This window comes from Crocodylus porosus, unplaced genomic scaffold (genome assembly GCF_001723895.1).
Source record: "Crocodylus porosus isolate Cpor-Errol unplaced genomic scaffold, CroPor_comp1, whole genome shotgun sequence".
NCBI classification, from domain to species: Eukaryota; Metazoa; Chordata; order Crocodylia; family Crocodylidae; genus Crocodylus; species Crocodylus porosus.
In genome coordinates, this window is record NW_017728886.1 from 180,610,445 (window position 1) to 180,624,998 (window position 14,554).

Here is a 14,554-nt window from a genome sequence, read left to right on the forward strand (position 1 = left end):
GTAAATACGCATGCGCATTGACAGGGGCGGAGGGAGCGAATACGCATGCGCATTGACAGCGCGCCGGCGGTGGAGCCTGAACGTTAGCCAGGGCCGGGATGCGCAGGGGAAGTTCTACCGTCTTCCAGCCGGCGCCCGCCCGGTGCATGCCGGGAATTGTAGTTGTGTAGCTGCAGATGCCCGGCTAGAGGGGCGGGCCAGACTACAGGTCCCGGCGGGCCGCGCGGCAGGCACGGTTGCGGGGCGGGGCTAGTTTAGTGGCTAGGGAGAGATCCTTTGTTGCTGCGGAAGAAATGGTGGGGAGCAGAAAGCAAAGTATTAAGATTGGGCAGGGAGCAGGAAACAGATGGGGGAGTATCAGATCAGATAGGGAGTGGAAAGGAGAGCAGCGGATGGGGCAAGGACCAGAAAGAAAAGCACGTGGGGGCACAGTGAACGCGGCAGGAAGCAAGAAGCAGAGCCCGAGACCGGGTAGGGAGCACAGCAGCATATTAGGCAGGCAGCAGAAAGCAGAGCAGCAGACGAAGGAGTACAGAACAGGAAGGGGGAACAGAGCAGCAGATTGAGGAGGGGTAGGGAGCAGAAACTAGAGAAGCAGATCAGGCAGGGACTGGGAACCAAAACAGCAGACAGGACAGGAAGCAAAGCTGGAAATAGGGCAGGCAGGGAGCGGAAAGAAAAGTGGCAGATTGGGCAGGGGATCGGAGCTAATTTGTGGTACATCTGTCAAAGCAGGTTGGTTCCCTGGTGCATTAAAGCAGTGCCGAACCCGCCGGTACAGCCACAGGTCTGTTCTTTTGAGCAGATATGTTTGAAAAGAGCAGCATTTGCTGATCTTGTTAGAATGGAGTTAAAATTATCATAGTAGAAGGCCATTAAATGTGGCAACTAGGGAAAATTCAACCAGCGTTTAAGGGACACCAAAGCATAACTGTTCCAGCAGCTGCAAGGATTGGAACTGTTCCTTTGCTCCTCGACTAGCCTGACTATAGAGCTTTGTGTCCCTAAGCAATGTAATGGGACTAGAAAGCAGCAATCAATTTTGGCTGCTTCTTTGACAAAGAAGTTGGTCTTGCATCTTTTTTCTTTGCTTGTGCACCGAATGCCAGAGAACAGAGAAAGGGTCTGACTGTTGTGCGAGTACATGTTCTATGCCTGGAAACACATCTTCCATCTCAGTGCCTACTTTCTTTCTCTGGCCTTGAAATAATTTCTTGTATTCTGCCTCCATTCGACTGCAAATTTCTGAATATGTTAGACACCTGCAGATCTTGAATCTCTTTCAGGGCTCCTAGTCAACAAGGGAATTTGTTTCCCTGAAAAGTGGACTGATTCATTTCCCCAGCCTCCAGGCATAATCCTAGCATTTTGGACACATGAATACAATGGCAGCTTGCCACCTGCTTCATTTATTCACTTGACATTCAGTGCTCCTCAGCCCTTACAAATGGGCTCTTTGTGCAACCTTCTGTGGTAATGTAAAAGGTCCCCCGCAGGAATTTGTGTGCATGTCTATTCAGTAGGAAATATAAAAGAGAGGGTTGTAAATACTCTGATTGCTTTTGAGCACAGATATGTTGTCTTTATAATGTATTATGTAACTATGCAACTCCCATAAATCCCTTTTTATCCCATGGAGGCTATCTTAATGTCAAGTACTCATTGTTTTATTTTACTTAACATCACAAGCAAATGTTTTTACTATACAAAGACTAACACAGCAGGCCATAGGAGGAAAGAAAGATTACTACTTACTGTAGTTCTTTGCTTCTGTGGATCCCTGCTCTAAGGCACATTCACCAGAGCCACTTCACCCCCCAGGAGTAAGGATTCCTATGGGCTATTGTCACTGTGAGCCTATAAAGGTCCATAAGATGCATGATGCAAAACGATGCTTTCCCTAATTGCTGAGGAGAGCAAATGGGTGAAAAGCATGAAGAGCATCTCTAGCTTAGTCGATTTGTGTGTGTTCACTGGGCGATTTGTTCCTTTACAAAAGTTCTCTCTTGTCTCGGTCCTCATTACCTCAGATAGTTTCACTCCACATGCCTCATTACATTTACTGTTGGCAAATTCTTGCTGGCTATTTTAAACAAGAGCCAGGCTAAAGTATTTGAAATGGCAGGTCCTCTTCTCTGACATTCAATCAGTGCAATAAAGAATGGGGAGGAGTTTTGGAAAGCAGGGAAGGAAGAAATGGGGGAAAAAAGCACTGATATATGAATTAATAGCATTCCCCTTCATGCCACCTCCTGCCAGATTGTAGCCTTCCTGCAGGAAAGACGTGGCAGGTTTTTCTTTTGTTTTGTGGTTAATGAAAGATGCCTAGTATTCATAACTGCCAGAACAGCTCATTTCATGATTGACACAACTCTGTTTGATCAGGTCTGGTAATAGGCTTCCACCACATGTACATTTGGCATAATAATTTATGCCATCTATGGATACTAGGGTTACCATAGGTCTCAGGTTTTTTTTTATCCTCTGATCTCTTTCCAAGCAGGTTTTTTAAATCTGCTCAAATGTCTGGGATATTGCTCAGCTCAGCTATGTGAGGTGGGGTGGGCGCCTGCAGAGGCTGGGAGAAGCTGGGGCTGCAGCTGGGAATTGGGTGGCCAGCTGGGGGCAGAGGAGATGTCTGCAGGATCCTAGCACCTACCAAGTTTAGCTTAGCTTCTCTGCCACAGCAGAGAAAGAACCCCAGTGTCCTAGCACCTGCTTTTTTCTCTCCCTCTTACAGCAGCATCTAGTCACTCTGGGGTCTGGAATTGCAACTTGTGGAGGGCGCTGTGTTGTTGGCAGCAGTCCACGGTGAGGGAAGTGTTGCAAGGGCAGGGCAGCCAGGAGATGGAAGGAGCAGGGAGCTGCAGTTGAAAGTCAGGGGTGGGAGACTGTGGGTCCAGAATGTGGGGCAGGGAGTTGTGCGTCTGGAGTGAGGGGCACCAGCATGGCCCAGGGGGACAGGATAGCATGGGTTGGGAGTGAGGGGCACTGGCAGGACCAGGGGTCCCTAGGTCAGGAGTAACAGGAAGCAGTAGAGCCAGAGGGGCTTTGGCTTGGGAGTGAGGGGCAATAGAATGTGCAGGGCCAGGACACTGACATATCACTGCCCTTAACAGTCATATATGCCCCCCATGCACATGGCAGGTGTCCTCTTTTTTGGAACTGGAAATATGGAAAATTGCAAACCAGCAGATTTCTAGTATTGATTAGAGTTGCCATAAGCACTAAGGATCTTCTCTAGTCATGCTTTTACTTGGTCATCCAGGAAACAAATTCTTGTATACCAAGTGAGAAGTGGTGGGGAACACCCAGGGGCATGAACAACTGGTGCCTCCCAAGACCTGAGGGGCACTATTTGTAAATGGCAGTGTTGACAGTGAGTGGGGACTGCCTGCAAGTGGCAGCAGTGATGAGCAGGGATCATCCACAGGCACTGGTGGCAGGGTGGGAGTGATGGGGGACTGCCTGCAGAAACCAGCATCAGCTGCTTTGGCAGTGACCAGTCTCGGGGGGCGTGTACCATCCCCATCCATGTCTCTCCGGCGCATTGCCTATGTCTAGAGGGACCGAACAGGGAGGAAGATCCCAGCCACTGCTGCTATCCCTGGCTGAGTCTGGATCCCTGCAGAGCCCCACTAGAGTGGGGCAGGAGAGGCTCTGGAGCTCCCCCCACTCACAGGGCAGCTGGAGACAGTTGCCAGAAGCTAGCAAGGGAGGGGATGTGCTGCTCAACACAGAGGACAGGGTGGGAAATTCCTACCTGTTTTGGGCACTTGATTCCCCAACTGCTGCTCCTGCAGTGGGGAGCAACTCCTGCAACTCTGTCCCCTCTGGGTCTGTCCCAAATGTACCTTAGAATAGGCCAAAACTTAGATTGTATACGTGCTTCTTTCCCAGTGTAAAGGTAGGTTGTGCTCAAAATACTTGTCCATCTCTCCCAACTGTACAAACGGCTCAAATAAAAGTTATCACCAGAAGACCCCTTGCTTCTTACACATCTTGTGACCCATCGTGGCTATAGCAGCACATGAACACTACTACTAGGAACAACTAGTCACTTCCTGGAAAATGCACAAATAGATCATAGAATCTTAGAAAATGAGGGTTGGAAGGGACCTCGGCAGGTCATCTAGTCCAACCTCCTGCTCAAACAGGATCACCCGCAGCTAGATCATTCCAGCCAAAGCTTTGTCTAGCCAGGTCTTGAAAACCTCCAAGGATGGAGATTCCACCACCTCTCTGGGTAACCTGTTCCAGTGTTTTACTACCCTCTTAGTGAGAAAATTCTTCCTAATATCTAACCTAAATTTTCCTTGCTGCAACTTTGAGACCGTTGCTCCTCATTCTGTCATCTGCCACAAATGAGGATAGCTTAGCTCCATCCCTTTTCAAACCTCCCTTCAGGTAGGTGAAGACTATTAAATCCCCTCTCAGTCTTCTCTTCTCCAAAGTAAATAAGCCCGGTTCTCTCAGCCTCTCCTTGGAAGTCATGTGCCCCAGCCCGCAAACCATTTTTCTTGCTCTCTGCTGGACTCTCTCTAATTTGTCCACATCCTTTCTGTAGTGGGGGGCAGGACATTTTATAACCTGGCAAAGTTTAATAAAACTTGATAAGAATGAGAGGAAAAGGACTGATTAGTTCTGATATGTGCACTGCAGGGTTGAATGGGTACCCAGAATTGATATACAAACCAGCTGGAGATACTGGTGGGCCAAATATGAGTTATGCTGGCATAATTTCAAGTGAAGCCAGTGCCTAAAACCAATATGCTTCAGCTGATAGCCTGACCCGATGGATTAAAAAACAGTATCACTGGGTTTAGTCTGTTGTATGACAAGCCTTAGTTTTATATTCACATAGCATGTCAAGAGTTTGACCAGGAGTTTGCCTGGGAACTGGCTAAGGCTGCATGCTCCAGGACTGTGGTTGTCATGGGTGATTTCAATTACCCAGACATCTTGTGGGAAGATCACTCAGCAAAATCCGAGCGGTCGCAAAGCTTCCTCTCATGCGTGGATGACCTCTACCTGACTCAAGAAGTCTACGGGCCAACGAGAGGTGAAGTGCTGCTCGACCTGGTACTGGCTACTGGGGATAACCTAACTGGCGACCTAGTGATCGATGGAAAGCTGGGTGACAGCGACCATGAGCCGATCACCTTCACCATCTTCTGTAAAGCTGGCAAGTCAGTCAGCAACCTGTAAGTCCCTGACTTCAGAAAAGCCGACTTTGACAAGCTCAGGAAGCTCATCAGTGAGGACCTAAGGGACCAAGACCCCAGAGGGAGGGGAGTTCAGGAAAAGTGGTTGCTCCGCAAGGGAGTGATCCTCAATACGCAAGCGAAGTCTATTTCGTCTTGGAGAAAAGGCAGCAAGAGGGCACAGCAGCCCCCCCTGGCTCTCCAGGGACCTAGTAGACCTCCTGAGGCTAAAAAGAAATGCCTACAAAGGATGGAGGATGGGATTCGCCTCCAAGGAGAAATATTCTGCACTGGTCTGGTCCTGCAGGGGGCAAACCAGCAAAGCCAAGGCTGCAACTGAACTTCAACTAGCTTCAAGCATCAAGGACAATAAAAAGTCCTTTTTCAGATATGTAGGGAGCTGGAGGAAAAGCAACGGCAACACTGGATTCCTGCTGAACCAGATGGGGCAACTGACGCCCAGGAAAAAGCCAACCTATTAAATGGGTACTTTGCGTCAGTCTTTCATCAGTCCCATGGGACATCCATGTCCACTAGGGGACAGGGAGGTCCAGGTGAGGGAGATCCCCTGCCCTCCATCAATGCTGACCTTGTGAAGGAACACCTTGAGAAGCTGGATACCTTCAAGTCAGCCGGCCCTGACAATCTACACCCCAGGGTACTCAAGGAGCTGGGGAGCATCATAGCCCATCCCCTGGCACAGATCTTTGAAAACTCCTGGCGCTTTGGTGTAGTGCCCAAAGACTGGAAGAAGGCCAACGTGGTGCCTATCTTCAAGAAAGGGAGGAAAGTGGATCTGGCTAACTACAGACCCATTAGCCTGACTTCTATTCTGGGGAAGATCTTAGAAAAGTTTATTAAAGAGGACATCCTTAATGGACTGGCCGACACCAACATCCTGAGGGACAGCCAGCACGGGTTTGTTGCGGGTAGGTCTTGCTTGACCAATCTGATTTCCTTTTATGACCAGGTGACCTATCACCTGGACAAGGGAGAAGAGATTGATGTCATATATCTTGACTTCAAAAAAGCGTTCGGTCTGGTATCCCACAATCACCTCTTGGCCAAACTGGACAATTATGACTTGGGTCCACCACGATCCACTGGCTGGGAAACTGGCTCCATGGTTGGACCCAGAGGGTAGTAATTGATGGAAGTCGATCATCATGGTGCCCTGTGACCAGTGGGGTCCCCCAAAGCTCTTTCCTTGGACCCATACTGTTCAACATCTTCGTTAATGATGTGGACATTGGAGTCAGAAGCGGACTGGCCAAGTTTGCCATGACACCAAACTTTGGGGCAAAGCATCCACGCCAGAAGATAGGCGGGTGATCCAGGCTGACCTGGACAGGCTCAGCAAATGGGCAGACGGGAACCCGATGGTGTTTAACACCAAAAAATGCAAGGTTCTCCACCTTGGGAGGAAAACCCTGCAGCATCCTTATAGGCTCAGCAGTGCTACGCTGGCTAGCACTATGGAAGAAAGAGACTTGGGGGTCATCATTGACCATAAGATGAACATAAGCCTGCAGTGCGATGCTGCGGCTAGTAAAGCAACCAAAACACTGGCTTGCATCCATAGATGCTTCTCGACCAAATCCCGGGACGTCATTCTCCCCTTGTACTCAGCCTCTGTGAGGCCACAGCTGGAGTACTGTGTCTAGTTTTGGGCTCCACAATTTCAAAAAGGATGTGGAGAAGCTTGAGAGAGTCCAGAGAAGAGCCACGCACATTATCAGAGGTCAGGAAAACAGACCTTTACGATGACAGGCTGAGAGCCATGGGACTCTTTAGCCAGGAAAAGCGCGGGCTCAGGGGTGATCTGGTGGCCACCTATAAAATTATCGGGGTGACCACCAGGGTCTGGGGGAACGTTTGTTCACCAGAGCGCCCCATGGGATGATGAGGTTGAACGGTTATAAACTGCTGCAAGACCATTTCAGGTCTGGAACAGCCTGCCATTGGAGGTGGTTCAAGCACCTACATTGAACACCTTCAAGAGTAAATTGGATGCTTATGTTGCTGGGATCCTATGACCCCAGCTGACTTCCTGCCCTTTGGGCGGGGGGCTGGACTCTGATCTTCTGAGGTCCCTTCCAGTCTTAATGTATATAAAATTTATGAAATCATGCTACACTAACTTTTTATTAGTAAACCAGGGATTATGCATCTGAATCATTTCTATACGTTAGTACCATAATCCCATTGAAAAAATGTTTTCTATATTTCTGTATTTAAAATGTCACGTAAACTACATCTAGCTAAGCACAATCCTGATTGAAAGATATGGAATTTATATAACTGGTTATTACACTAAGGCATGTTTATTGAGTTTTTAAAATTACTTACAATATTATAGTGCGTAATAATATAAATTACCCAGGTGCTTCAACTGGATAAGGCCCTAATTCAGCAATGTGTTCAAGTATATAGTTAAATTTAGAATTTTAGCAAAGCACTTAATCTCATGCTTAAATCAAGGGCCTAGTGAAATAAATGTCCCCGAAATAAATTTATGATCTTCCCACTTTCAGATGGCTTTGACAAAACACACAGTAGTACCATATTATGAAATTTTCATTGCTAAGAACATTCACAAATTACTTTCTCTAGATTTTACATTTTATGGAAAACAAAAATATTAAATTTAAAAACAAAATTCTAATATTAGGGTTCTCTGACTACTGAAAAGGCCTGTCAATCACAATTTAAGAAAAATAGAATTATTAGTATAAACTCAGTTCTGGTTTCTGAACCTGATAAAAAGGTTTATCGTGCTCATATAGAGTTTAAGGAGAGGCAAGCAGCAATAAAGAAATCAAACAACCCAGTAAAGTCTCTTTATTAAAATAACTTTGTAAACAAGTATAATATAAGAAAATACACTGGATATTGCTGTAGATCATATACAATTTACAGCATAGACTCTCCAGAGAGTATCATGAATTACAAAAATAAAGCAAATCCTATTTAAAGTGTGTTCTCCTCACTCAGTAAAGCTTTCAGGGTATTTTGCACGATGTTTGTGTTTTTTTCCATGGCTTTTTCTGGATGTTTGTTAATTTTAAACAAAACTAGTTTCAACCCTTCCTCCAGACAACTCAGCCATCTCTCCCACTGGATTTTACAGTAAAATCATAACCATGTAAGTTATAGTAATGTCATAAAGCCATGGTAACAGGCTCCTAAACAGAACATCATATAAAAAATGCAAGTTATAAACTGTCAAAATTTAAAGGCAACTGGAGGGAAAGTTCCTTCATTTTAATCTCATTGTTACTATTCCCAGGAAGAAAAACATAACTATAAAACAACTCTCTTTTAAAATTCTCTCTCTACTTTATTATCCTCCAGTTTAAAATTTTCTAAGCAAACCATCAACTTTCAAACAGTTCCGCATATCTAGAAAAGAGCCGAGAGTAACTTTCCTGTACAAGAGCAGTCATTTTTTTGCTTCATCTTAGTTAAAGAGCTTAATATTGAGAACTAACGACTCCCAAGTAAACTTTTCAAATAAAATGCAAGTTCAAAATAACTGCTCTTATTAGTACATGACAGAGGAATATGCAAGTAGAAGGCACTTTACCTATAAAGATTAAACTGAGTTGGGGAAACACACATAGTTATGGATTTGACTATTCATATTAGCAACCTTAAAAAGTCAGGATTATTAACACCATTTTGAGTTTCTAGTGAATCACTATCTACTCTGATTTTATTCTTTATCACTAAAAAAAATATTTGTACCATAGCGACTGCCTTGTACTCAACTCTTCCACATATTAAAATATGAGTCACAGAAGTGGACAAAATGTTCCGCAGTCAGAGCATCCTCATTTATTTTCAAGGATACTTCTTGCCCCATCACGACACTTCTACTCATAAGAATAAATCAAAACAAAACCAAACAAACCTGTAGAAAAAAATTCTGCACAGAATATTACCAGGTGCAGGAACATGTCAACTGTCAACCAATAAATCCACTGAGCTTCAAAGGATCTGCAATTTCATTCCTATTTTTAAACCATCTTTTAGTTCATTGCAGTCTTCCATATTTCCACCACTGCACTGAGATTCCAGGGATAAAAAATAACCCAGGAAAAAGGAGTGCATTAGGAAATGGATGCAACTAAACTTAACAGATTTGTTTTGGTTCATAAGAGAGAACCTAGGAGAACACCATTCCTTTATACAAGGTAATCACTTGCCTAATCACAAGAATGAAGGCAGATGACAGCAGGAGGGCTCGTATCACATATTGTGGTGGGAAGGCTCCTGAGAAGCTTCCATATTATCTGTTAAATCTTATGTTTAAAAGCCAAAGAAAAAGAATTACCCCAATTTCTCTCTTCCATTTTTGAAAACAGCTTTTTCATGGTAGGAGTCTTAACCGCTGGTATATGACCATAAACCACATCAGCCTTATTGTGGAGAGTAATAAAAACAAACATGTACAAGCATTACGCATTTGAGAATTGATGGAACTTAAATGATGGGAATCTGGTTGCTATTTCCTTGAGGTTTCACTATTCTAATTTACTAACTACAATGTTATACTGTGAAAAACAATATAGATGATACATTCAAAACAAAGCAAAACAACCAGGATAGTAAGCATGAGCATGGCTGTGCTCTTCAACTAAGAATAAACTTAACAAATGAAACATTTGCTAATCAGCACTGTTTACACAAGTTAAAAAGCAAATAAAAATGACCTGTTTCAAATTTTGAAGTTGTTTCAAAATTTTTTTACATCTTTTCTCAAATCTCTGATATTTAGTACCAACCAGTACCTATCCCACCCATTAAATACTTGAAATCCTCTTCTCTTTAATTAAGAAAGATTACTTTGGCCTCCAGACTACTATTATACAACTTCTCTGCTTCAAAACATGCAGTTCATACATTTTACAGTTTTACTGCCATAGTCTATACATTCTGGCCCAATACACTCACAGCAGGCATTGTGAAACCAGCGGTATTTGGATGCTCCCATGGACTCACAAGAGATCTTGCACTGATGTATTGACATGCAGTCATCAAAATAGACCACAGTGCACATGTGTTCTAAACAAAAGGGGAAAAAAAGACAGCACTTTAGAGTCTTTCAAATTACCTGCCATAAGAGACAAAGACGACAGAAGCAGTGATTTTGGAAAGGGAAGAGGTGAGAATATTAGGCCTGTCAGTACCGTATCAAAGCAGCTTGGCATCTGGGGCAAAACCTACAGTGGCAGCCTCCCCTCGCCCCACACACAGATCCAGGGGGCACACGTGTTCCCTCCCCCATGCTGGGAGTGAATGCAGCAGTGGGAGCCACCCTTCCCCATCCCCATGCCCCCCCCGCCCCAAATGAGCCACTCGCAGCTCTGTCTTATGTCCCGCCCCGGCTGGGCACCACCTGTTAGCATCCCTTCACTTCAGCACTCAGGGCAGTTGCCCCGGCTGGAGTCATTCATTTATGAAGACCGTGGGACAAATGCAGCAATTCCAGTGGTCTTTATTTTTAGACTCACATTCTATTTCTCATGTAGAAGAACCCCTTACTTTTTTCACAGTGTTAAAAGGGCCACCTTGCAAAACACAGAGAAAATGAGGCAGGGCTATACAATGAGTCCTGGCCTCCAGGTCTCAATATCTGTAAAACTTAAAAAGCAAATAACACCTCCCCACCCCAAGAAACTTTCAAGTACTCCAGCCAACACAATGCTGTAAGAGCTCTTTACTAAGGCGGCAGAAGTAAGAATAAACTTTTGGCCTTTCCCAAGTTGAGTACTTAGCTGTACAATCTTCATGATCTTATAATGTAAAAACAGTGTCAAGTGTGCTGTAAACTTGGACCACTACACGCAGGTAATTTATGAACTAAACAGGATAAATAGACTAAGGGTGCAGTTCAAAGAATCAGTAAACTACTGGAGACATGCATAGACTGATATGCATTGTTAGATCCCTTGTTTCTCTAATCTCTAACACACCACTATTCTTGTGGCTTTTTATTGAACTATTTATAGTTTCATAGTTGGTAGGGTTGGAAGAGATGTAAGCAGATCATCAAGTCCAAACCCCTACCATGGCCAGGAAGGGAGGCTGAGGTCAAACGAACCCAGCTAGGTAGCTGTCTAGCCTCCTTTTGAAGACCCCAAGGGTAGGAGCGAGCACCACTTCCCTCGAAAGTTGGTTCCAGCTCCTAGCTGCCCTGACCGTGAAGTAGTGCCTCCTGATATCTAGCCTGAATCTACTCTCAGTCAACTTATGGCCACTGTTCCTTCTTACCCCTAGTAGTGATCAGGGGAACAGGGACTCTCCCATTGCCTGCTGGTCCCCCTTGGCAAGTTTATAGGCAGCCACCAGATCCCCTCTCAGCCTTCTTTTGTGGAGGCTGAACAGGTTCAGGTCCCTGAGCCTCTCTTCATAGGGCCTGCCCTGCTGCCCCCTGATCATACGCATGGCCCTCCTCTGGACCCTCTTCATGTTGTCCACACCCCTCCTGAAGTGCGGCACCCAGAACTGGATGCAGTACTCCAACTTCGGCCTGACCAATGTCACATAGAGGTGGAGGATCACCTTGCATCTGCTCATGATGCATCTGTGGATGCATGACAAGGTGCAGTTAGCTTTCCTGACCACATCCCCACATTGGTGGCCCAAGTTCATTTTGAAATCAGTAATGACTCCAAGATCCTTTTCTGCCCCTGTGTTGACGAGAAGGGAGTTCCCCAGCCTGTAGGCATGCTGCTGGTTCTTCCTCCCCAGGTGCAGTACCTTGCACTTGTCTGTATTGAAACCCATCCTATTCTCATCTGTCCACCCTTGTAACCTGTCCAGATCTAATGGCAGCCTGTTCCTCTCCTCTAGTGTGCCCACTTCTCCCCACATCTTAGTGTCATCTGCAAACTTGAACAAGGTGATTTTCACCCCATTGTCCAAATTGTTGATGAAGATACTGAACAGTGCAGGCCCTAGGTATCCCCATTGCCCACATCCCTCCAGGTCAAAAATGACCCATCCACCACTACTCTCTGGGTGCGGCCCTCCAATCAATTTGTGACCCATCTGACTGTGTAGGCGTCAACACCACAGTCACCTAATTTTTTAATGAGGATGCAGTGACAGACATTGTCAAAGGCCTTCCTATAGTCCAAAAAGACTAAGTTTACCGCGACACCTGTGTCCAAGGCTTTTGTGACCTGGTCGTAGAAGGCCACCAGGTTGGTCTGACAGGACCTGCCTCCAATGAACCCATGTTGGTTGCCCCTAAGCATAATCTCTCCTGCTGGCCCCTCACAGATGTGCACCTGGATAATTTTCTCAAGGAGCTTCCCCAGGACCGACGTAAGACTAACGGGCCTATAGTTTTCTGGGTCCTCTATCCTCCCTTTTTTGAAAATGGGGATCACACTGGCCCTTTTCCAGTCCTCTGGCACCTCACCAGAGCACCACGCATGCTCGTAAAGTTGTGCCAGGGGTCCTGCAATGACCTCTGCCAATTCTCTAAGCACTCTGGGGTGGAGATCATCAGGACCTGCTGATTTGAACATGTCTAGTTCCCCGATTAGGTCCTCACTGATCCTAGGCCTGGTTGTGCCTCCCCTGGGTCCGGCTGGAATCCCAGTGCGGAGGATGTCCTTGTCCCTGCTCAGAAAGCATTGTTAGATTGCTTTCTCTGAAACCCCACACTCACTCCAACAATCCCCTTCCTCGGCCACAGCTTCACCCCAAACTCCAATCCTCCTTTCCTAGATGCCTATTACAGGAGCTGAAGACTTTTTGATCCCAGCTGTTCTTAGCATCTCTTAACAACAAACTCACTCTTCTAGTTTTCCTTGTGCTGGGTGTTAAGGAAAATTTATATGATCTAACAATAAGAGCAGGGCTTCTGGCTGTCCTATGGAGAAGTCAAGAACAAAAAGGTTAAGTAGAAGTAATCAACAGAGCATGTCTTTTTCATAGACTGTGACTATGTACACACTCAATCTAGTGCAGAGATTCTCAGCTGGGGTGCCATGACAAGATCCTTTAAAAGGTGCCACACGCTTAGCATTGTTGAGTGTGCAAAGCAACGTTCCTATAAGCTGGGTGGCACAAGGGGATATGTTGTGGTCCTTTAGTCTGACCTACACCTGCACAAATATCAGTTTGACTCTAACCCCTGGATACCATCTGAAAAACAGCTTGAGAAGCAGTTTGTAAAAATCTACTGAGAGGTAGTTTAGGGAAATGTAAACCATAAACATCAGCTACTAAATAAGATGCTCACTCCATTTGTTGTAGAGAGATTAAAATCTCACATGTGAACACTTGCTAGGAGAGGAGGGGGCTCAGAGGCAGGGATTAAAGGAAGAAATAAATAAATACAGGAGATAGAGCTCAGATCAAGGAAATGGGTTGCCTGACTGCAACTTTCAAGGTGTGACTCAGGACCTGGGGGGCTTTTCCTCTTTGGTGAGGTTAGAGACTTACTTTCTTCCTCCCCATGTGCTAGGATTTTGGGTCATGTCCTCTCTCTACTCTCCTTTGTACCTGATAAGATATACTTGTTTCTCCTCGGAGATAGGAGGTGAAGTCCTATTCCTCAGCTGGGGAACAGAGATGAAGTATACAGTGCTGAGACCAGCGTGAGGAGCTCAAGCACTATCTTTGTATCAGGGGATCAGGACACCTTTTAAAAATAATGGAGCAGTTTCAACATCTCAGGCTTATTGTATCAGGCTCCATCCATCTCCCTGGATTGTGCTCAAGGAGATGTTGGAAATTAGTCACCTCTGACACCCAGCCACTGAAGATAGATGTGTAGTACCTTTTCCTTCTCTCCATCCTTTCAGCTCTATCCTGTGCCAGGGATTCAGACAGTAAAAGTGCATGCTGAGGATTAATTTCATACAACATTAGAGCACCAGCTCAGCTTCCAATAATACCGAGAAACCCTCACCCTTTAAAGATCAGTTTAAGAGCTCTAAAATCCACATGCTTATGCAGGCTGCCTTCAAATGTATCATGTGTGATAAAGGTTCAGGCTAGAATTACTGATCTAAGTTATGAGTTAGTGGACTACATAATGTCAAAGATACATAACCCGGAAAGGGAGGGAAATCTTAAAGCTAACACAGGCTATTAAATTTTTGCATAAAAACCTAAAGTAGTACCCAGATCCAACTGATCCCAACCATTTGCTCCAGTCAGGGCATAAATCTAGAGTTTTGAAGAAACACAAGTGATAGTGCAACAGTTAAAGAGCTCATCGGACGAACTGCAATGTCTGTGTGCAGACAGTTTCATAGTTTCTAGGGTCGGAAGGGACCTGAGCAGATCATCTAGTCCGACCCCCTGCCATGGCAGGAAAGAGTACT

The 14,554-nt window shown here is 45.4% G+C and overlaps 1 protein-coding gene across 2 annotated transcripts in view; it reads right to left on the reverse strand.

Moving 5' to 3' along the window:
* Window positions 1-8,032: 8,032 nt before the first annotated feature.
* TWSG1 (twisted gastrulation BMP signaling modulator 1) overlaps window positions 8,033-14,554 on the reverse strand; it is a 38,547-nt gene continuing 32,025 nt past the window's right edge. For both annotated transcript variants that reach the window (XM_019546031.1, XM_019546039.1), the window contains exon 5: window positions 8,033-10,271. In XM_019546031.1, coding sequence (XP_019401576.1) covers window positions 10,090-10,271 — 182 coding nt within the window. In that variant the 3' untranslated portion in view covers window positions 8,033-10,089. The remainder of the gene's footprint in view (window positions 10,272-14,554) is intronic.